Source organism: Jaculus jaculus, chromosome 7 (assembly GCF_020740685.1).
Source record: "Jaculus jaculus isolate mJacJac1 chromosome 7, mJacJac1.mat.Y.cur, whole genome shotgun sequence".
NCBI lineage: Eukaryota > Metazoa > Chordata > Mammalia > Rodentia > Dipodidae > Jaculus > Jaculus jaculus.
The window spans coordinates 109,102,652-109,124,763 of record NC_059108.1 but is presented as its reverse complement, the minus strand read 5'-3'; the positions used below and the strand labels follow the sequence as shown (position 1 = coordinate 109,124,763).

Below are 22,112 nucleotides of genomic sequence, written 5' to 3'. Positions count from 1 at the left end.
CACCCGGCTCTGTCCACTTCGTCCAACTCCAGTATGGTTCTGCCAGCAAAACCATAATACCAAGCAACTGTTGACGGTATAACTATTGCATCTGTGTTTGTTTTACCTCCACAACTTGACTGGAAGTTCCTTGAGATGAATTATTACATACTCCACCCTTTGGCAGAGCATCCAGCTTCGTACATCCTGAACAACTTGGTCCCACAGCTTCTTGCTGGGTATTCATCTTCTGGAACCATACTCAAGAAGTAAATGGAGGCTGGAGAGATGGCTTAGCAGTTAAGGCACTTGCCTGTAAAGCCTAAGGATCCAGGTTTGACTTCCCAGGACCCACATTAGCCAGATGCACAAGGTGGCACTTGCATCTGGAGTTTGTTTGCAGTGGCTGGAGGCCCTGGTGTGTCTATTCTCTCTATCTGCCTCTTCTTCTCTCTCTCTCTCAAATACACAAATAAATAAAATATACTTAAAAATAAATAAATGGTAATGTCTTTTGTGTAAAAGAAACCACAGAATCACTTGGTTTGTTTTCCCTGTACACTAAGATGTTGATACATCCATGTTATTAATGTTATCCATGATATCCATGTTGATACATGGAGTAGGAACAGAGTTCCAAAGAGCCACATGTGCCCAACAAATGTTTCCCTCTCTCTAACAGGAGAATGAGCCAGTTCCTTAGTGCTCCCCACTGGCTTTTGGGGTGCGGGTTTCAGAGCAAGCCAGAATCTTGAGCGTAGCACTGAGAAAGAAAACTTGCTCCATTTCTGAAAGGTGTGCTTTCTTTGGGGAGAATCCTGCCTCAGGCTGACAAAAAAAAAAAAAAAAAAAAAAAAAAAAAAAAAAAAAAAAAACCTCAAAGGAGATGTCTTATTCTGTATTTTAATCTGTGAGCATTGAATGAGTTCGCTGAAGCCTTGGAAGGGATGATTCAGAGGCATAAGAACACAGAAACAGGCTAAGACCTCAGGTAGGGATTTTATCAAGAAAAATGAGGCAGATGCTAAACTCTGGGAAGTTTGATTTCTCCTGATGCAAACCAAATGGCTATCTGGGATAATTTTTTCAAACTATTTTTCTTCAGGGTTAAAAATGTATAAAAGTATGTCATATGTAATTAATCAATAATGCCATGAATGACAATATAGAAGCTCACTGTGGTGGCCTGCAAGGCTGCCTAGGACTCAAACATGCTTTCTATCATTCATTGACTGTGCTGTGCACATTTTGTTTGTTTCAACAAAGGTGTGTCAGAGGACTTTCTAGAAACTACATGTGCCACACTTTGCACTGCTCTTAACATAATGATAACCTCAAGACTATCAGGAGAAATGTTTAAATTTCCATTTTATGAAGAAAGGAACCAAATTATTAGTTATGCATTTTTAAAAATAATGCCAGTTTACATAATTAATCAGGGTGCATTTTAAGTTCTAACTCTATGTGTTATATGATGTATCATTTGAAACTATGGAGGTGTCCTATATTTTAAATGATGTGTGAGTAAGTATAATGCTAGCTAGCAGCATTTGCTTATAAGAGATTAATAAAGTCATTGTGTTCCATCTAAAAGAAAAATGAAAAGACGCCGGGTGTGCTGGCGCATGCCTTTAATCCCAACACTCGGAAGGCAGAGGTAGGAGGATCACTTTGAGTTCAAGGCCACCCAGAGACTACATAGTGAATTCTAGGTCAGCCTGGACTAGAGTGAAACCCTACCTTGAAAACAAACAAACAAACAAAAACAGAAAAATGAAAAGACTTCTGTGAGCTCCTCAGTTTGCTTGGCAAATGGGTGACTAAGGCTCCAGACACTTCACCAATGGGTGACAACCTCCCAGATCCTCCTCAGGTCACTGGGAAACAGTGCTAACTCTTTTCTTTTCAGAACCACACTTCTTCAGGATGGACTGGAGTTTTCAGTGTCCTCCGGGCCTTGCAGCCTAGGGTTTTGCCTTGCTTATTTATTCAAACATTAACAGGCCAGTTTGACTGCTCTGAAGTTTATCTACCTTTTAGATGCTTTGATGGGAATGGGACCAACTGTAATACATACGCTGTCAGTGAAACCCATGAGTCTCCATGGTAAACATGCAAATCCAAGTCAGTCACAACAGACCAGTAGGACCTGGTAACCTGCTCGGTCACCCCAGACCAACCCAAAGCAAACTACAACTCCCCACATGGAAAGTGTTTCATATAGAAACCCTTCTATCTAGTCCCTTAACCCAGTGATTTCTTTCCACATTCACCAAATATAGGGCCCCCCCAAAAAAAAAATGTTGACAATTTACTTGGGAAAACTGGGTCAGGGCTGCATATTTTTAGGACCACAAAATGGGAAGGCAGAAGGTGGAGGGCAGCACTCACTCACATCTTTGCAGAGTTCCAAGGCAGCCCCCAAACTTTTTGTGACAATGACAAGATTTCTATTGAGGAAAACAGTACTAACATTGGTTTCATATTACTGAGAGGCAGGTTAAAACCAGACGGATAAAAGGATCCTTGCAGGATCATTAACCAGGAGCTCCCAGACAATAATGAGGTTTATGACCACCATCTTACAGATGAGAAAACCAAGGTTCAGAAATTAATTAGCCAGTCTAGTCAATCTGACACTCAAATCGACACCCTAAGAGCCCGGTACAGCTTCTGCCCATCCAGGGGTATAAAAGTGGCCCTGAGGACAAGACCTTCCTTTTCTCCCCAGGTCAGTACAATGAAACTGCCTTCCTTCATTTCTGTCTCTGAGAAATGGGCACATATGCCAGGTCAGCCCTTCCCCACAAGTGTCCAGACACACATAGACAAGCACAGCGCTTGCCACACCCCCACGCCCAGGTCTCACTACTCCTCCCACAAACTACATACATACCTACATGCCACATAAACCACACATGCCATACTTCCCAAGTCACACATATATTCACACCCACACACCATATGTACACACAACACAAACTATGCATACCACACATATCATACTACCCAAACCACACACACGTACCCACATAGCACACTGTTCACTCCACACTTCCACACGTACCACACACGTCATATACACCACACTCCTAGACCACATACGCACATGCCCACATGGCAACTCCACAAATCCACAAACCACACATACATACCACCGATGCCACACTCATCATGCTATCCAACACACACACATACCCACAGACCATATTTACACACCACATATGCCACATACCCATGCACCTACATGCCATACACACCACTTCATACTACCCATGCCACAGACCACATATAGTACACATATATACTCACACACACCACACACACATGTCATATGCTTCATACCCCCACACCAGGTACATATTACACACACACTGCACAATCCATGAAGAACACACACCATACTACCATACCACACACACACCACCAACCAGACACACACACACACACACACACCATACTTTCTATATCATCCCACACAGAGCCCACACCACTCATATCCCGCATACAGTAAACACTTTGCACAGCCCACTCTACCCACATCACACAACTCTCCCTCCCCACCGCTCAGGGATTTTCCTCCCCCTCTTCCTTCTCAGAACCGCCCGGCCTGCAAGCGGACTTGGGCTCCCTGTCAGCTCCGCAGGATGAACTCTGAATTCCTTGGCTGGCCACGTCCTGCACACATGCTGCTTCTGTTTCTAATTTCTGCATCTTAGAGCTCAGCACTCAGCATGCTTCCAGCCACTCCAAGCTCACCATTTCCTGCGCACAATCATTCCCTTCCTCACAGCAACACTTGTACGAATGCTATCCTTTCTGCTCGGGAATGCCTTCTAGCTTCCTCACCACCAGCCTCTTTCTATACAGAACCCAACTTATATTCACCCTTCAAGATTCAACTTGAACACATCTCCTGTCCAGTGGACTCGGCTCTACTGCCGCCCCAGCAGTCTGTTACTAGGTTCTGGGTGCTTCCAGCATACCTCCCTCCATGTTTCTTATTCCTACATCCATGCTTCCATACCTATGATACTATATTAGTAACTCACTCAACACTGAATATAGTAGATTACTTGTATACCCCCATTGCATGATACTGAGCCAGGAAAATAAACAAATGAATGAAAGAAAGATAAATAAGATCTTACCCACATCATTGAGAAAACATGCTGCTCTCTTCCACTTGTGGTCTAAAAGGCCAAGTGAGTATGGAAGATAAAAGACTCACACTATGGAAACCAAAAGCCATGAAAGCAATAAAACCAGTAACTTCACTCAGTACAGACAGCGACCATATTCCTGACCAAATCTGGAGCACCCTACAATTTCTGGTCATTGTTGTCCCTTGCGTCACCATTTCAGATCATTCTTTCTCTCACGTTTAATTATAAGTAAGCAACAATATTTTGACATCTGCTTGCTGGGAACACAGTTGATACTTGTGCTATTTTGCAAAGTAAAAGTTTTTGAGGCTTCACTTGTGAATCTTAATTAATAACACTATTCCTATTGAAATCCTATTTCAAGTCCAAATGACCAAAGTCATAAACAGTGCCACATAGTCTGTGTTTCTCTATGGAGCTGCAAGTGATGTCAGGGGATTCCATCTTTGGTAGGTGAAAGGCCTTTTCCTAAAGTTATGGGAGTGAGGGACTTAGAAACAAGCCACTACTTAGGGAGGTGACAAATAACCCCTGACCAAGTCTGGAGTGAAAAGGAAAAAGTTCTGCAAATAAATCCACAAGGGTTGTACCATAACAACTGTTTGAGGTAATCGACTTTGAAGAGAAAAGGGTGATTTGGGCTCATGGTATTGGAGGTGTGGGAGTCCATGAGAAGGCGGTCCTATCACCTTGGGCCTGTGACAGTGCATCACTGCAGACCAAAATGGCCAGCGAGCCGAGAGGAAGAGGAAGGGGCTTCCCCAAGGGCACACCTCAGGGATGGGAAGGTTCTCACTGGCCCCAACCACCTCACAACAATTCCAAGCTGGAAACCAAGCCCTTTAACACATAGGCCTTTTAGGAGCATTCTAAATCTAAAAACCATAGAAACTGATTCAACTACTTTGGGGGAGGGATCTCTGATTATCATGAACCTGAAGGAAAGGATAAACCAGTGACTCACTGGATTCCTAATATATTTCAGGAAATGAAATGTTCCTATCAAAACACACCCCATAGCTCTCACACAAACCATGTTTGATGTGTGGGCTTGTTAAGGTCAATTCGTGTGATTTTTTTCTTCATGATACCGAAATCAAGCCCCAGATGTGAATTTTTTATTCCCATCCACCAGGTTTTGAAAACCTCCAAACACTCAAAGAAATGTGTGTATGTTTTCACTGGTGATTACAAAATAAATGATACAAAATGACTTGGGGACAGGAAATCTCAGCCACTCGATGAATGAGTCATTGTGTACAGCCTAGTTTTCTGAATTGGTAAGACATGCCAAAACAGCCTTAGGGAGGTTCATCCTCCTGAGTGTAAATGTTTCCCAAGTATACTGAACATTTCCCTGTCTTTTAAGAGAGAATACTTTTCTTTAAAGATGCACTTTTGGTAATGTGTGCTATAACCAGTAAATGCCATGTGTTGGTTCATGTGACTATGAAGGGATGTTTGCAGGGTCAGTTAAGGGTTTCTACCTTAGTGGTGCCTCAGTCAGCAGGAGTCACTTTTCTCTGATGGTTACAGCAGCCTCTCACCCTATTCTAGACCGTTCCAGAGAATCTATTCCTAATATACCGTGAAATATTTTTTAAATTGAAAAAAAAAAAAAGGATGTGGGCTGAAGAGATGACTTAGTGGTTAAGGCACTTGCTTGCGAAGCCTAAGGACCCAGGTTCGATTCCCCAGTTCCTACCTAAGCCAAATGCACAAAGTGGCACATGCATCTGGAGTTTGTATGCAGTGGCTAGAGGCCCTGGAGCGCCCATATTCTCTCTCTCTCTCATAAATAAACAAATAAAATATTTTTTAACAAAAAGGATTGAACAGGCTAGGGATGTAGTACAGTTGGTCAGGTGCCTGTCTCACATGCACAAAGCCCTGGGTTGGGTCCCCAGCACAGCATAAACCCAGTGTGGTAGTTCACCCCTGTAATCCCTCCACTCAGGAACTTCAGGCAGGAGGGTGCCAAGGTCAAGGCTAGCCTGGGCTACAAGAGATCCTGTCTCAATAGAAAAAACAAAGGGTTTTATCAAGAAAGAAAGACTGGACTGAGAATGTCTGGACTAGTGTCTATATTCTTATAACATCCATTCTGGTTGCTAAGGGGGCCGTTTTGCATCCTTCCTGGGCATTGACTAAGTTCCATATAAGGAGAGAGGTGCAACAGGTATGTTGTGAGCAATCTCAGTGCTCTCTACATTGTAATCACTATGCTATGAAAGTAAAACAAGCCATCAAATGACCTTGCCTTGAGAATGCCTCTCCTGTCCATACAATAAAACAGGTACAAAAGTTTCCACACAGGGAAAATGTTTAGGTTGAAAGAATAATCTAGAAGCAGGAGAATGGTCTGCCTCTATCTTACATAATGGTTTTATATCTTATGCTTTAATGTCCTTTAGCACCACAATTCGATAGGTATTATACACCAATAAATATGGTTTAAAAAAGCAATTTGAGGGCTGGAGAAATGGCTTAGCAGTTAAGGTGCTTGCCTGCAAATCCAAAGGACCCACGTTCAATTCCCCAGGACCCACATAAACCAGATGCACAAAGTGGCACATGTGTCTGGAGTTTGCTTGCAGGGGATGAAGGCTCTGGCACACCCATTCTCATTCTTTCTCTCTTTCTCTGTCTCTTTCTCTCAATCTCTCTTTCAAATAAATAAAAATAAATAAAAATTTAAAAGCAAATTGAAGCCGGGTGTGGTGGCACATGCCTTTAATCCCAGCACTTATGTGGCAAAAGTAGGAGGATCACTGTTAGTTCAAGGCCATTCTGAGACTACACAGTGAATTTCAGGTTGGCCTGGACTAGAGTGAGACCCTACCTCAAAATAAATAAATAAAAGCAACTTGAAAGAAATATTACCAAATGCTTTCAAAAACTCAGGGAAGATTATTTTGTTAACTTGTAAGATTTTTGAATAAGCTGCTTCTTTTTAATATCATACATCTAAATGCTTTACTTGCTAAATTGATAGCTACTGTGTTGGGGAAAATCCTCTCCATTGCTCAAAGGGGAAAAAATACTGCACCAACATTCTAGTAATGTAAAGAGGAATGATCATTAGTTTGAATAGTCCCTACACACAAACTGAAGTCAAGCGGTCAACATCCATGACTATAGATTCCTTAAATTCTACAAAAAGGAAAAGTTTATATAAGCTTGTTTCTCAGACAACACGAGAAAGCAGAAGCAAACCCGTTGACATTAAGACCAGAAGCAAAGCAGGCAGATCACCAGTTTCCCTAGTCATGCCTTTACACTCTGAGGAAGGAGGCTGGCCTTTGGCTATTTATAAGCGTGGCACTCAAGCAAAGGGGCCCTGCCACTGTGCCCTTCTGAGTAGAGGCCTGAAATCTCCGTCCAAATGACCCTCCACACTTGGCAGGGCCAAGAGCCTTTGGGTGCAGTCAGGAATGGGCCTGTGAGGGTTTCCAGAAACCACCTCCACCCTACGATTCTATATATGGAAACATCCCATTCTAGTGTTTTCAGCATCATGAGCCTTGTCAGGCGTCAGGCGGGAGGAATGAGGAAGCCACGGGCTCTGCTCTTGCCACTAGAGAAGACACACACACACACACACACACACACACACACACACACACGGGGGGGGGAGGGGAGCCGCCGCACCGCGCGCGCACACACACCCCTCCCGTTCCCCTCTGCTCTGGACTGGATCTGTTCAACAAACGCCAGCCCAGACCTCGGGAGTCTTTGGGGCTCGGAGCCCTAACGTGGAACAGCTGAAAGAGGACTCTGCACGCTTCACTCTGCATAGACACTGGGGGGCTGTGTTCGCCCTCCTGCAGCTCAAGAACTTCCTCTGCCCTCCCTGTCCCCCCCCCAAAAAAATATCATAATCGCCAGACCTCCTCTCCCCTCCCCTTACTCGCGGCGTAATTTCAGCATGTCACCACCTATGGTGGCAAATGGCAAATGGCTTGGACCTGCCTGGTGCATTCAGTTTCTATGGCAGGTGAGGTGCCTGTGAAGGCAAGTAGGGTCCTGTGACACAATTCTGCTTCCTTGTGGCAAAGTTTCCTAAGAAAAAGACACTGGGGAGCCCCATTCGTGCCTACGCTTCCCACAAGATGCCTAAGGATGCGGATAACGTCATGACCGGAGAGGGTAGCCACATCACAGCCACGCTGCACGTGGCACTTGCATAGTCTATAGCGTCACCTACATATTACTCGGAAGATGAGCGTTTAAAACAGTATGGGGGGGACACCCAAATGATAAAATTGCATACAGCCTTATCCGCTCTTGGCAGTGAAGGGCAGTCCCGGGGCTCCTCCAAGTGTTGCTGAAATCTAGCGAGCCACGTCGTCCAAAAGGAGGGGAAGGGAGTGGGGGGGGGGGGGGGGGCGTCAGAAAGAAAAAAGAAAAGAAAGAAAAAAAAAAAAACACCAGAAAATCCAGACTCTACGTGACCTGACTTACTTATTCCCAAGGAAAGCGCATGACAGAAAAATCAATCATTCACACTACCACATCGGAATGGACGAAGCCCCAAAGCGGCCAGCGGAGGTGAGAAGGGGAGCCCCGGTCAGGGGGACATGCCCGGGGGGGGGGACTGGTCGGGGTGCTGGGAGAGGGCCCCGGGGGACCCGCGCGGACCAGGTCCTGGCGGAGCGGCGGCCGGGGGCGGGGCCGGGGCTGGAGGCGGGGAGCCGGCAGCCCGAGGTCGCGGTCGCGGTCGCGGTGGGTGGCTGGGGTCGCGCACTTACCCGGGCTGTTGGCCTCGCCCTCCAGGACGTGCAGCTCTGCGCAGTCGGCCAGCGAGTGCTCCAGGCACAGCTGCAGGAAGCGGGCCTGGGTCTGGCTCACGCGCTTGAGCAGCGACAGCAGCGCAACAGTCTGCTCGCACTCGTTCCAGCCCTTGAACCAGCCCGCCAGCACCCCGACCTGGTCGCGAAACATCATGGTGAGGGGGCCGCCCTGCGTCTGCGAAGCCCCTCGGCGCCCTCGCGCGCCCCAAACTTTGGTGGAACCGCAGCCCCGCGGCCGCCCCACGGGCGTTCGGGTTCCAAGGTGGCTCCGGGTACCCGGGACGCTTGCAGGTACTGACTGAGCTCCCCGGCCGCTCGTGTCTGGTTTCTGTTACGTCTCGGTGCTTCTGGCTGATGTCCCCAGAGACGATGACAGACAGTAACACGGAAATGTTTCTTTAAAAAAAAAATTATATAGGCATATACCAATTTTTGGAAAAAAAATCCCTCACAAGGCACACAACTGAATGAAGAATAAATGCGCTCTCGGCCCCTTTTCTCGCAGCTTCGGGAGGATGCTTGGCGGCGTCCCGGGTGGGGTAGGGGTGGGGGGGTCTGTTCCCCCGCTGGGTGGCAGCTCGGACCTTTCACACCCGCATTCCCAAGCGGCGATCACCACTGGAAGGAGAGACAGAGCTGCAGTGAGACCTCAGCCCGCGGAGGAGCGCGCCTAAGGGGGGGGGGGGGACGGGGGGGACGGATGCATGGGGGGGCGGAGAGAGCTGGGGGTGGGGCGGGGGCCTCGGAGGTGGTGGGGGGCCGTCCCGCGGAAGCCGGGTCTCCCTCAATTCCAGCGGTCTCCTCCACGCCGGTATGCTGGAACTGAGCCCTGCCGAAGCCTCCTTCCCAGGTGCGGGAAGAGCCCCCGCGGCTCCCTGTTGCTGCGGAGCTCCCCGCACGCCCCACCCGGGGTTGGCCTCGCGGGGAAGGGGGGCTGGGTCTGAGAACGCCGGGCCCCCCCAGCAAGAGATCTTCCCCGCGCAGAAAACTTGCAAAATGCGGCTTGCGAAGGGACGCGGGGGATGGGGTGGAGGGGGGGCTAATGCAAAGCAGAGGCGGAGACAGCGGCTGCCTGAGTTGTTGCCGCCGCCTCCTCTTCCTCCTCCCCTTCTTTTCCCTCTACTCCTCCTCCTCCTTCTCTCCCTCCTCCTCCTCCTCCCCCCCGGAGAAGCAGCCGAGCGGCTGCAGCTCCATCTACAGCAACAGCCAGCATCTCCACCGCCAGGCTCCCCTCTGGATTTAGGCCGTGAACAGCCGCGGCGGCGGCAGCAGCTTGAGACAAAAATAAACTCTTCCCCACCCAAAGCTCTGCGCCCAGCGAGCGGCGGCGCAGCCCGGACTCCCCAGCGCAGTGCCGCGCCGCCCCGGCCCACCCGCGAGCTCTCCAAGGGCCTGCTGGCCCGGAGCGATCCGCTGCGTGTGTGCGTGTGTGCCGGAGGGGAGGTGGTGGTGTGTGTATGTGTGTGTGCGCGTATGTGTGCGCGCGCGCGCGGTGGGCATCCTGCCGCCGCGGGGCTGCTAGGTCCTGGCCCGCACGCCCCAGGCCCCAGGCAGCGAGCGCGGCTGCGGGGCGCGCCACGAGCGTGGGGACTGCCTGAGCGCCTGGGGGGCCCCACGGGAGGGAGGGAGGGGGAATGCAGATCCCTGCTGTCAGCACACGACCCCCCCAAAGAACGCAGAGAAGAAAGTTAGCTTTGGTGGTGGGGGGGTCCCCCAGTCCGGTCCCAGTGTGGTGGCTGCGGGCAAGAGGATGCCAGCGCCTGGCCCTTCCAGGGGCGCCTGGCTTCCCGCCTCTGGCTCAGGGAACTTCTGAGTCGGTTGGAAGAAACCCTCGGGAAAGGGGCCCCAGGGGCCCCACCCCCACCCCACTCCACCCGAGGGGTTCCCCGCTGGGGGATTAGGGGGAGGCGGCTGGGAAGGGACGCTCACCTCGGCGCGGCTCATCCCCGCGACTCGGGGCCCTGCGCGCGGGTCCGGGGCCGCGGCGACCGTCAGCGGGCTCCGGGGCGCCCGGCGCGCGGGCTGTGGGCCATGCCGTCGGGGCGGGCGGGCGGCGCTGCGGGGTCCGGGAGAGCTGTGGCCGCCGCCGCTGCCGCCTCCAGAGTCAGCTCGCGGAGTACTGAGCCGCCGGAGCTCCCCACATGCTACTGATTAACATACACCATTACATCATGGGCTTGGCAGGGAGCGCCCGAGCGGGGAGGGGGGAGGAACCCGGGCGGCGGCGGCGGCACGCGGGGGGGCGGGGGAGAGCCGGGGGGAGGATCCCCGGACCCGGCGGGCGGGCGGGCGGAGGGGGGGGGACAGATTCCTAAGTGGGGACCAGAGGAGGAAGAGGGGAGCTAGTGGGAGGAGCTGGATGGCGCGGAGGGGACGGGTTGAAGGAATAGAAGAGCGAAGCCGAGAAGTTTGGGAAAGGGGTCGGGGGGAATTCCTCCTAGCTGCCACCCGGGTGTTCTACAGCGGCCGGGGCACTGGAGCTACCCAGGCCGGGACAGGAGGAAACCCGGGCGGCGCTGGAGCGGGGGCGCTGCTGCCACCCGCTGCTCGTCCTTGGGAATGTGGCTTGCCTGGTCCGATGACCCTTCGTCGGCCCTTCTGGGATCCGTGGGTGGCAGAACCGTGCGGCCCGCGGGCGATGGACACGCGGAGTCACTGCCGTGAGGGGCTGGGATGGGTTACGGGGCGTCGTGGGCCGGTAAGGCAAAGGAAGGCTATGGGCAGAGCGTGCGGGGCTGGACGTGTCTGAGCTCGGGGCGGGCGGCCAACCCCCGCCCCAACCCAAGCAGAGCCTTGCCGACCACCCTTGGCCTAGGTCCGACACCGGATGGCCCTTTGACTCGTGGTCCCCGGCGCCCTCTCTTGGGCTTCGACGTCCCCCGGGAGGTGGCCGACTCCTGGGGCGCAGCAGTGGCTTGGAGCAGTGGCACGCGCCGCCCTGGGCGACCGGGATGCGCTGCGGGCGCGACCACCTGTGGCCTCGGCGGCGTCGCGGGACCCGCGGCCTGGACATGCCCTGGGGCGCCGGGGAGTTGGCCAGGCCGGGGTTCCGGCTGGGGGCGCGGGAAGGAGGAGAGGGCTCCAAGGGACCCTGAGTCGCTGGGCTAGTGGCTCAGGCTACTCTGGAAATTGCCAGGTTGGCTGAAAATGTCCTAAAACCTAAAGCTCCTCGCTGAACCTTGTCATCTGAACTTTCACGAGGACTTGGCGACTGTTTCAGAGGAAACGCCGAGCCCTGGAGCGTGTTCCCCCGAGCGACTTGGGGCGTGTTGATGAGCCACAGCTCACCGGGAAAACGAGCCGCGTTCGGACCCAGCCGTCTTCTCTCCTCTCGCTACAGAATCCCGAAGATAACGGCCCGAGCCCTCACTCCCCGAAACTGCACCTCTGCCCTTCAGCTCCCTCGCGGGGCAAGCCTTCCCTTCTTCCCCTGCCCGGATTTAGATTCTGCAACTGACAGCTCCCACCATCTGTTAGGGTACTGAAAGGGCGTTGAGGGGGGGGGGCTGTTGTTGTTGTTGTTTGGAAACTAGTTTCATTACAACTGGGTGTGTGAACTTTTCTTTTTAAGTCCATGATTAACCAGCCAGGGAAGGTATCTGCATACTTGAATGAATATTTTCCCCTATTTAGAAAACACTGCTTCTGGAATCGGTGCTCTATTTCTGCTTTGTTTTGTGACCGCAGAAGCAGAAAGGTTTTTTGTTTGTTTGTTTGAGACTTAACTTTTCTCCGACATAACTCTCAGCTAGTCCTTAGAAACTTCTAGCAGGAACGGGGAAGAGGATTAGAACTCGGCCTCCGCGGGTCTGAACCACTGCCAAAGCAGATGTTCCCCAGATGGGGCTAAGAGGAGTCCCAAGAATGAACTTTAAGAAGAAAACCAATGAAACATCAGCCACTTGTTTACCGTCAGCTGCCGCTTACTAAACAAATTGTAAAATAAAGCTGAAAAATAAACAAAAACCAGTTCAAGCTAATTATTCGAGAGCTCTACTTACGCGGTCGTAAGAAGATAGTGCCATCTACGGGAAGAACGGTGTCATTACGGCAGCCTTTGACCTAGGAAAAGGTGTTTTTGGCTAAATTTTGGATTCTTGCTATTCAACATTATTTTGTTTTCTTCTCCTCCTCTCTGTAATTCTCTAGAATCTGTAAATATTCTCTGGAATATGTAAAGAGCCTAAGTTATTATTTGCTTAGCAAATGATACTTCCCTTTAAGTAACTCAAACGTTTAGATGTTTCTTTTTTAGTCCAAGCTGACCTGCAATTCCTCCTATAGCCTGGGATGGCCTCCAGCAGCGAACCTCCTGCCTCAACCTCCTGAGCGCTGGGATTGAAGGTATGAACACCATGCTTGGCTCTAGATAGGAATTTCTAATAAGACCCAGGAGATTCGGCTGGCCAAGTTTCCTTTGAGAAGCACTGTACTAAACTTTGATATCACTAAACTAGTAGCATTTACCAAGGACTTGGGCATCTCCTTGCCTTTGCTAACACCATTCATAAGCATTTTAAAACTTTCAGGGGCTAGGGAAATAGTTCAGTCACGTAACGTTTTCCTTGCAAGCATGAGGAACTGAGTTTGATCCTGTGAACGTATGTAACAAAGTCAGGTTAGCCAGGTGTGGTGGCGCACGCCTTTAGTCCCAGCACTCGGGAGGCAGAAATAGGAGGATCGATGTGAGTTCGAGGCCATCCTGAGACTACAAAGTGAATCCCACATCAGCCTGGGCTAGAGTTAGACGCTACCTCAGAAAAAGAAAAAAAAAAAAAAAAAGTCAGGTTGTAGCATTGGCTTGTAATCTCAGTTCTGGGGAGGTGGAGATGGACAGATCCCTGGGGCACACTGGGCAACCAATCTGTTGTATTTGGGGAGCTTCAGGCCAGTGAGAGCTCTATCTTAAAATAATAGGTGGACAGTGCCTAAGGGACAGCACTTGAAGTTGTCCTCTGGCGCACGCATGTGCACACACGCACAAAACAATTTTTCTACTTTATGTTTAATTTTATTTATTTACAGAGAGAGACAGAGAGGAAAGAGAGAATGGGTGCACTAGGGCCTCTAGCCACTGCAAATGTGATTCCATTCCACATTAAAATAAACACACTGTAAAAATGTTCTGCCCTGGGTTGTGATGCCCCATTCCAAACATATATGTTCCATATATTACTAATGGGGAGAGATACAAATTTGTTTTCTCCTTCTTACCTCATATATATCAGCTTTTTCCCCTCTCAAACAATCGGATGCATATGCCACTTTGTGCATCTGGATTTATGTTTACTCTGGGGCTGCTATAGAACTAGGAGTCTCTGTCCTGAGAGAGGCATGTGGGACTTGAAGACTGGACATTGGGCATGAGAGGGAAGTAGAAGTTGAGGTTCTGGTTTCTTCCACCAGAAGACCCCACTGCTATTCAATTCTCAAGCTTTGACCTGTCACCATTCCATTCCCTCTTTTCTCTTTCCACCATCCTTTCCAAACCCTAACTGTAGTCTGTACGCATGGCCAGTCTTCTAAACATTCTAAAGAATACATGCAGGGCTCAAGAGATGGCTTAGTGGTTAAGACATTTGCCTGCAAAGCCTAAGGACCCTCATTTGATTCCCCCAGTAACCACATAAACCAGATGCACAAGGGGGCACATGCATCTGGAGTTGGTTTGCAGTGGCTTGAGGCCCTGGCATAACCATTCTCTCTCTCTCTCTCTCTCAAAATAAATAAAAAGGATTAAAAAAATAAAAGAATAGGTGCAAGTTTGAGGCCTGAAGTTCTCATATCAATTTTGGAAACCTATCCTAAAATCACAATGATAGGGCTGGAGAGATGGCTTAGTGGTTAAGGCACTTGACTACAATGCCTAAGGACCCAGGTTTGATTTCCCAGGACCCATGTAAGGCAGGTACACAAGGGGGCACACGCATCTGGAGTTTGTTTGCAGTAGCTAGAGGCCCTGGAATGCCCATTCTCTTTTTCTCTCTATCTGCCTCTTTCTCTGTGTGTGTGTCTCTCTCTCTCGAATAAATAAATAAAATATTTTTTAAAAATCACAATGACAAGCTTAAACACAAGCCTCAGAAGAGGCCTATGCAAATGAGAGATCCTCAGAACTTAAGCTTCAGTCACATTAGGGTATTTTTTTTTTCTATTTTATTGTTTGTATGTGCATGTATTTGTGTATATGATATGTGTGTATGGGCACACACATTATGATGCATGCATAGAGATTAGAGGACAGCGTCCAGTATTTTTTCTCTCCTTTTGAGTCAAGGTTTCTCTTACTACTGCTTGCAAGCTTCCATTCTGGGTCAAGCTTAACATGGGCACTGAGAAACAAACTCAGGTTGGCAGGCTTGTAAACAAGCATCTTTAATTGCTAAGCCATCTCCCCAGCCCCACATCAGGGTCTTCTTTTAAAAAGTTATTGATTTGGGCTGGGGAGATGGCTTAGCGGTTAAGCGCTTGCCTGTGAAGCCCAAGGACATTGGTCAAGGCTCTATTCCCCAGGACCCATGTTAGCCAGATGCACAAGGGGGCACATGCATCTGGAGTTTGTTTGCAGTGGCTGGAAGTCCTGGCACGCCCATATCTATCTCTCTCTCTCTCTGTTGCTCTCAAATAAATAAATAAATAAAAATTTTAAAAGTTACTTATTTATTTGTTTATGAGAGAGAGAGAATATGGGCATGCTAGGGTCTGCAATGAACTGCAATAAACCCCAGATGCATGTGCCACCTTATGTATCTGGATTTACTTGGGTATTGAGGAATTGAACCCAGGCCAGCAGACTTTGTAAGCAAGAAGCCTTAGCCACTGAGCCATCTCTCCAGCTCAACACTAGAGTATTTTAAGCTGCACCTTACCACTGAGAAAAACAACTTGTAAGATAGGAGTTGGGGAGATGGCTCAGTTGGTAAAGTGCTCACCACACAACTATGAAGAACTAAGTTTGGTCCCCAGCATGTATATAAAGGGCCAGGCACTGTGGCCATGTACCTATAATCCCAAGACTGAGGAGGTGGAGACAGGAGAATCCCCAGGGCTTGCAGACCAGCTAATCTACTCAAATCAGTAAGCTCCAGGTTCAGTCAGAGGCCTTGTCTCAAAAATAAATAAATAAATAATGAAATAAATAAAATAAAGAGACAGGGTATGGTGGCTCACACCTTTAATACCAGCAGTGGTAGGAGGATCTCCCTGAGTTCAAGGCCACTCTGAGACTACAAAGTGAATTCCAGATCAGCCTGGGCTGGAGTGAGACCCTTCATTGAAAACCCAATAATAAATAAATAAATAAATAAATAAAGCAGAGTCTGGCATGGTGGCACACACCTTTAATCCCAGCACTTGGGAGGCAGAGGTAGGAAGATTGCTGTTTGAGGCCAGCCTGGGCTACAGGCTGAATTGCAGGTCAGCTTGGGCTACAGACCCTGCCTCAAAAAAAAAATAAAATAAAATAAAATAAAAAGGAAGAAAGAAAGGGAGGGAGGGAGGAAAAGAAAGATAGAAAAGAGGGATGAAGAGAGGGAAGGAGGAAGAGAGAGAAGGAGGGAAGAAGGAAGGAAGGAAATTTAGATCCCAGCATATGCTCTGCAGGCGTAGTAAATCAGCCACTAAAGGTCCCAGGTGAATCTCAATTATGGTGTTTACCAACATTCCCTGTTACTAGATGCACCTGGAGTTTTTATGAAATTACAGATTCTGAGACCTCGGGCTTGGTAATTCAGTTACTAAGGCTGGAACCTGAGACTCTAGCTGTAGCAAATGCCAGGTCACTTTGCCATTAGGCAAGTGTGGTTCGAATGTATTTCAATGCTTGGTCTCCAGATGCTAGTGCTGTTTTGGAAAGTCGTGGGACCCTACTGTAGCACATGACTGTAATCCCAGCCACTTGAGAGGCTAAGGCAGGAGGATTGTGAGTTGGAGCCCAGCCTGAGTAGCATAGTGAGGCCCTGTCTCAAAAAGGGGGGGAGGTACTAGAGAGGTGGCTCAGGAGATAAAGGAACTTCTTTCTTGCAAAGCCTAACAGCCTGGGTTCCATTCCCCACTATCCACATAAAGCCAGATGCACAAAATAGTGCACATTTCTGGAGTTCATTTGCAGTGACAGGAGGCCCTGGCATGACCATTCACTCTTTTTCTCTCTCAAATAATAAATAAATAAAAAGTTCTGTTTGAAGTACAATGTGTTCTCAGGTGGGCATACTCGAAATACAGCCGATTTCCCTTCACCCACAATACTTCCCTTTTTCATTAGCAGGCCGCAGGGCATCAAGGCCACTCCCTGCCTGTGTTCAGTTCTTCCGATACACCAAGCTCCTTCCTTTCCCCAGCCTTAACTCTCCTCCACGAATGGGCCATTCTCACTCAGTGCTCCAAATGCTGAGTCCTCCTTGAGGTCTCAGAGTCACCCTAGAGAGAACTTTTCGTTCAGTATCATCTACAGTATTGCTCTCGGTAGCACTTGTCACAAACGGAAATTAAATTGCTTTCCTTTTGTTGCCTCTTTGTCGTCTCTCTTCCTTCATCAGATTTTAAGTACCACAAGTGCTTGGATCCAACCTCGGGGTCCCCAGTATCATTCCAGGAGTGCTCAAGAAATATTTGCAAATTGAGTGATTGTCTCCACTGGGGATAGTACTTTAAAAGACCCCAGGTTGGGCTGGAGAGATGGCTTAGCGATTAAGGCGCTTGCCTGTGAAGCCTAAGAAGTCATGGTTGGTCACATCTCCAGGCCCCACCTAACCAGACGCACAGTGACGCAAGCGCCCAATGTTGCACTTGCGCACATGGGGTTGCATGCATCTGGAGTTCGTTTATAATGGCTGAAGGCCCTCATGTGCCTATTCTCTCTCTCTCTCAAAAAAAAAAAAAAAAAAAACAACCAGAGTTTAAGAAAGAAAAGACCCCAGGTCCAATGTCCAGCCTATGCTTACATCACCTCTACTGGTGACCTGAGACTCAGCAAAGCCAGGCTGATTGAGAACAGTACGTTTTCATTGTTCTCAATACATTCAACCTAAAGGACTTTATTCTCAGATTATACTTTCTGCTTTGGAATATTAAATTATGACATTGGGAAGTGGCATTGGTTGTTTGTTGTCCTTTCTTAGAAAAATGAAAACTTGGTGATTTGGGCTGGTCTTCTAGTTTTTCTGGCCCATGAAATCCAGAAGTCTGTCAGTGGCAGGTGCAGGGGTAGAAATTACCCAGCCTTCTAAGTGACTGCTCAGATGGTGCGCGAGTGGCCATTGCATCACTGTGTGACATGGAGTATTAAAGTATGCTTTCTTGAGAGAATGGGTGCGCCAGGGCCTCCAGCCACTGCAAACGAACTCCAGATGTGTGTGCCCCCTTGTGCATCTGGCTTACATGGGCCGTGGGGAATCGAGCCTTGAACTGGGGTCCTTAGACTTCACAGGCAAGTACTTAACTGCTAAGCCATCTCTCCAGCCCATGCTACTTGACTTTCTATGGCACATGCACCTTCACAGTCGCAGAAGACGTTCACCAAGAAGGCGGCAGGTCAGGGTCAGTTTAGGATCTCTGTGGATCACACCCTTGGGGTCTGTCACACCCTTAGGGTCTGTGTGATAATGACACCTGTCATATTTGCCCTGTTTGCTGCTGCCTGTGAGCCATGTGTAAAATTAAAATTAAAATTATCAGAGTACATCACAAAAATAAATAAATAATAAAATAAAATAAAGTATGCTTTCTTTAAGCCTTTGTTCTTCTCTTTATAACTGCCACCCCTGATGGCCAGAGGGGTGCACGTCACTCTCGTTCTTCTCCAGAGCCTGCTATGAGTGGTTACCAATACCAGCTGCTGCTTCTTTGGGTTCCCCATTGGGTTGGCACAGCCCAGGTACCAGAGCTGGCTACCTTTGACGAGGGCAGACTCCAACACTGACCACCTGTACCTGGTGACATCCCGACTACTTGGCAGAAATTTTCTCAGATTTGGCCTGTGGTCTGAGGCTCTTTTTATCAACCTTTGCCCCATATTTCCTCTTATAGGCCACTTCTCTAGCTTATCTAAATCCACTCCTCTAAGGTTATTACCTGTGAAAGTTAGAATTTGCACTAAGACTCATTTTGCATTGGATTGCTTGTATCACACAATGAAAACCATCAATAGCTTCTAGGTTTCTTGACATGTGCAATTTTCAAAATAGTTGATACTTCTGTTCAATTTTACAGTAAACATAACAGGTTTGTCAATTCAAAGAGTTTTTGGTGCTGGAGAGATGGCAACTTAACATATTAGATAGTCCCTTTGAATCTCCCCACACCCTATTAGGTAAGTAGGGTTACCTTCAATTTATAGATGGTGGAATAGATAAAGTCACCTGTCCATTGCAGCATGGGTGGCATTTGGAACACCTTGTCCTGTTGCCAGGATTGCTTTAAACCAATGGTTATGTTCAGAAAAGTCTTTGACAAAGCAGATGCAAAGGAGTACGACACCCAGGCCATTTCTTGAGAAAACCCTCGTGGATGCTGAAGGAGAAGAGCACAAGGCTGGGCTGGGAGCACCGTCAAACGGTGATGCACGCCACCCATTGAGCAGCACCTGCAATGCGTTTCTTTTTTGTAATTTTTTAAAATTTATTTTAGAAAGAGAGAGGGACAAAGGGAGAATTGGTGCAACAGGGCCTCATCCACTGCAACCAAACTCCAGATGCTTGTGCTACCTAGTGGGCATGTGCGACCTTGCACTTGCCTCACCTTTGTGCATCTGGTTTACATGGGATCTGGAGAGTTGAACATGGGTCCTTAGACTTCGCAGGCAAGCACCTTAACCGCTAAGCCATCTCTCCAGCCCTGTAATGTGTTTCTCGAACTACAGAAAGAAATTTCTCTTATAAACATCATTAGATCTTGGGAGATAGCTTGCTACTAAAGACAAAATCTAGGTTCAGTTCCCCAGTATCCAGATAAATCCAGATGCAAAAAGTGACACAAGCATTTGACATTTGTTTGCAGTGGTAAGAGGCCCTGTCACACCCATACACATGCACACACACAAATAAATAAATAAAAATACTTTTTAAAAAATTATTATGAGTTGGGCATGGTGGTGCACACCTTTAATCCCAGACTCAGGAGGCAGAGGTAGGAGGATCACAGTCAGTTTGAGGCCACTCTGAGACTATTCCAGGTCTGCCTGAGCTAGAGTGAGACCCTACCTCAAAAAAAACAAAAGAAAACAAACAAACATAAAAGCATTATGAGGGCTGGAGAGATGGCTTAGTTATTAAGCCATTTGCCTGCAAAGCCTAAGGACCCAGGTTAGATTCCCCAATTCCCACATAAAGCCAAATGCACAAGGTGGCACATGTGTCTGGACTTTGTTTGCAGTGGCTAGAGGCCCTGGTGTGCCCATCCTCTCTCTCATAAATAGATAAAAATAATTTTTAAAAAAAACAAAATAGCATTATTCCCAGCACTCAGGAGGCAGAGGTAGGAGGATCGCCATGAGTTCAAGGGCACCTTGAGACTACATACTGAATTCCAGGTCAGCCTGAGTTAGAGTAAGACCCTACCTAAAAAAAAAAAAAAAAAAAAAAAAAAAAAAAGCATTATTGCAAACAATTATAATGTATGCTTTCCAAAGCCTGTCAAGAGGTATGAAAATGACTATATATTACCTAACACATAGTAGATATTTGAAAAGTGTTAAATCTTCTCTCCTTGTGTATAAATGAATGCATAAATTGGCTAATGTCAAGCGTGGATCTATCTCACCTGCAAACATTCTCTTTTTCTTTTTCTTTTTGAATTTGTGTGTGTGTGTGTGTGTGTGTGTGTGTGTGTGTGTGTGTGTTTATGCACCCACGGCCTCTTACCACTGTAAATAAATACCAAATGCTTGCACCACTTTTTTTGAATCCAGCTTTCATGGATGGCTTGGAAATTGAAACTGGGCCACCAGGTTTTGTAAGCAAGTGCCTTTAATGGCTGGAGCCATCTTCCCAGCCCTGGAAACATTCTTTTTTTTTAACCCTTGGAGGACAGCATCTCCCAAAACCGTGTAATCAGGCCTGGGTCTGGATTGCTAGGGCTTGCCTAGGGATTTGCTGTGATGCCAGAAGGTCACACCAGGGTAAGTTCTGCTAAGATGGCAGCAATGAAAGGCAGGCTGGGTAAAGCCCAGGGGCCTGGGCCAACCTGAGCTCTCCTTATAAAGCACCGAGAACATCTCGATTTTGGCCAGACAGATATTCAACTAGAAACCCAGTGTTCTGTTAGCCAACGGCAGCCTGGTGAATGCCATTTCCTGAATCCCCGGCATCTTTTTACAGCAATGAAGCCATGGCCTTGTGGTCCAAGCACAAATCAGTGCTAATGGCTATTGGCACGGGGCACACAGGTAAAGCACTGAGAATCTGCTTTACAGTTTTTACAAAGGTTCTTACCACACTATGGATAGTCTTTAACTTTTCTTCAGTTTCTCAATATAGAGACTTCTTCTGGAGAGACAGTTTAAACAACCCTGATTATGCTTGAGGAGTCAAAGCAAAATCTAAATTGGATGAATGTTGACTCCATGAAGGAAAAAAAAGATAAACTTCATTTTGATAAAATGCACATACTCCTTTAATTTGTCCTAAGTATAAGTGCTGGCATTAAAGAGATTCACAGTATCCTGCAGCCTCCACTATTTGGCCATCACTATTATCCATATCCAGAACTTTTTTCCTCATCCCACACTAAATCTCTACCCATGTTGTACCTGTTCCTCTGTCCAATGTGGGAAACACCATTCCACTTTCTATGTATATGAACTTGATGTACTCTATGTACCTCATGTAAGTGGAATCATACAGTATTTGTCCCTTTGTGATGGGCTTGTTCCATTTAGCATTGGTGCCTTCAAGATTGTACCAAACATCAGTTCTTTAGTCCTTTCTGTCTCCAACATCTGGCTCAATGAGTGACATTCAGTACAGAATAATACTGAGGAATACCCATGAGAAAAACTTTCTTCTAAGATTTTACTCTTAGTTATTTATTTGCAAATCAGAAAAAGAGAGAGAACATGCACATGAATGGGCGTGCCAGGGCTTCTAGCCAGTGCAAATGAACTACAGATGCATGCACCACTTTGTGCATGTGGATTTATGTGGGTACTGGAGAACTGAACCTAAGCCAGGCTTTGCAA

At 47.9% G+C, this 22,112-nt stretch overlaps 1 protein-coding gene across 2 annotated transcripts in view; it reads right to left on the bottom strand.

Annotated features, from left to right (window-relative positions):
- Samd4a (sterile alpha motif domain containing 4A) overlaps positions 1 to 9,551 on the bottom strand; it is a 251,393-nt gene extending 241,842 nt beyond the window's left edge. The window contains exon 1 of one of the 2 annotated variants that reach the window (XM_045154100.1): positions 8,897 to 9,551. In XM_045154100.1, coding sequence (XP_045010035.1) covers positions 8,897 to 9,092 — 196 coding nt within the window. In that variant the 5' untranslated portion in view covers positions 9,093 to 9,551. The remainder of the gene's footprint in view (positions 1 to 8,896) is intronic. The other variant, XM_045154101.1, reaches the window with a different exon arrangement.
- Positions 9,552 to 22,112: the final 12,561 nt, after the last annotated feature.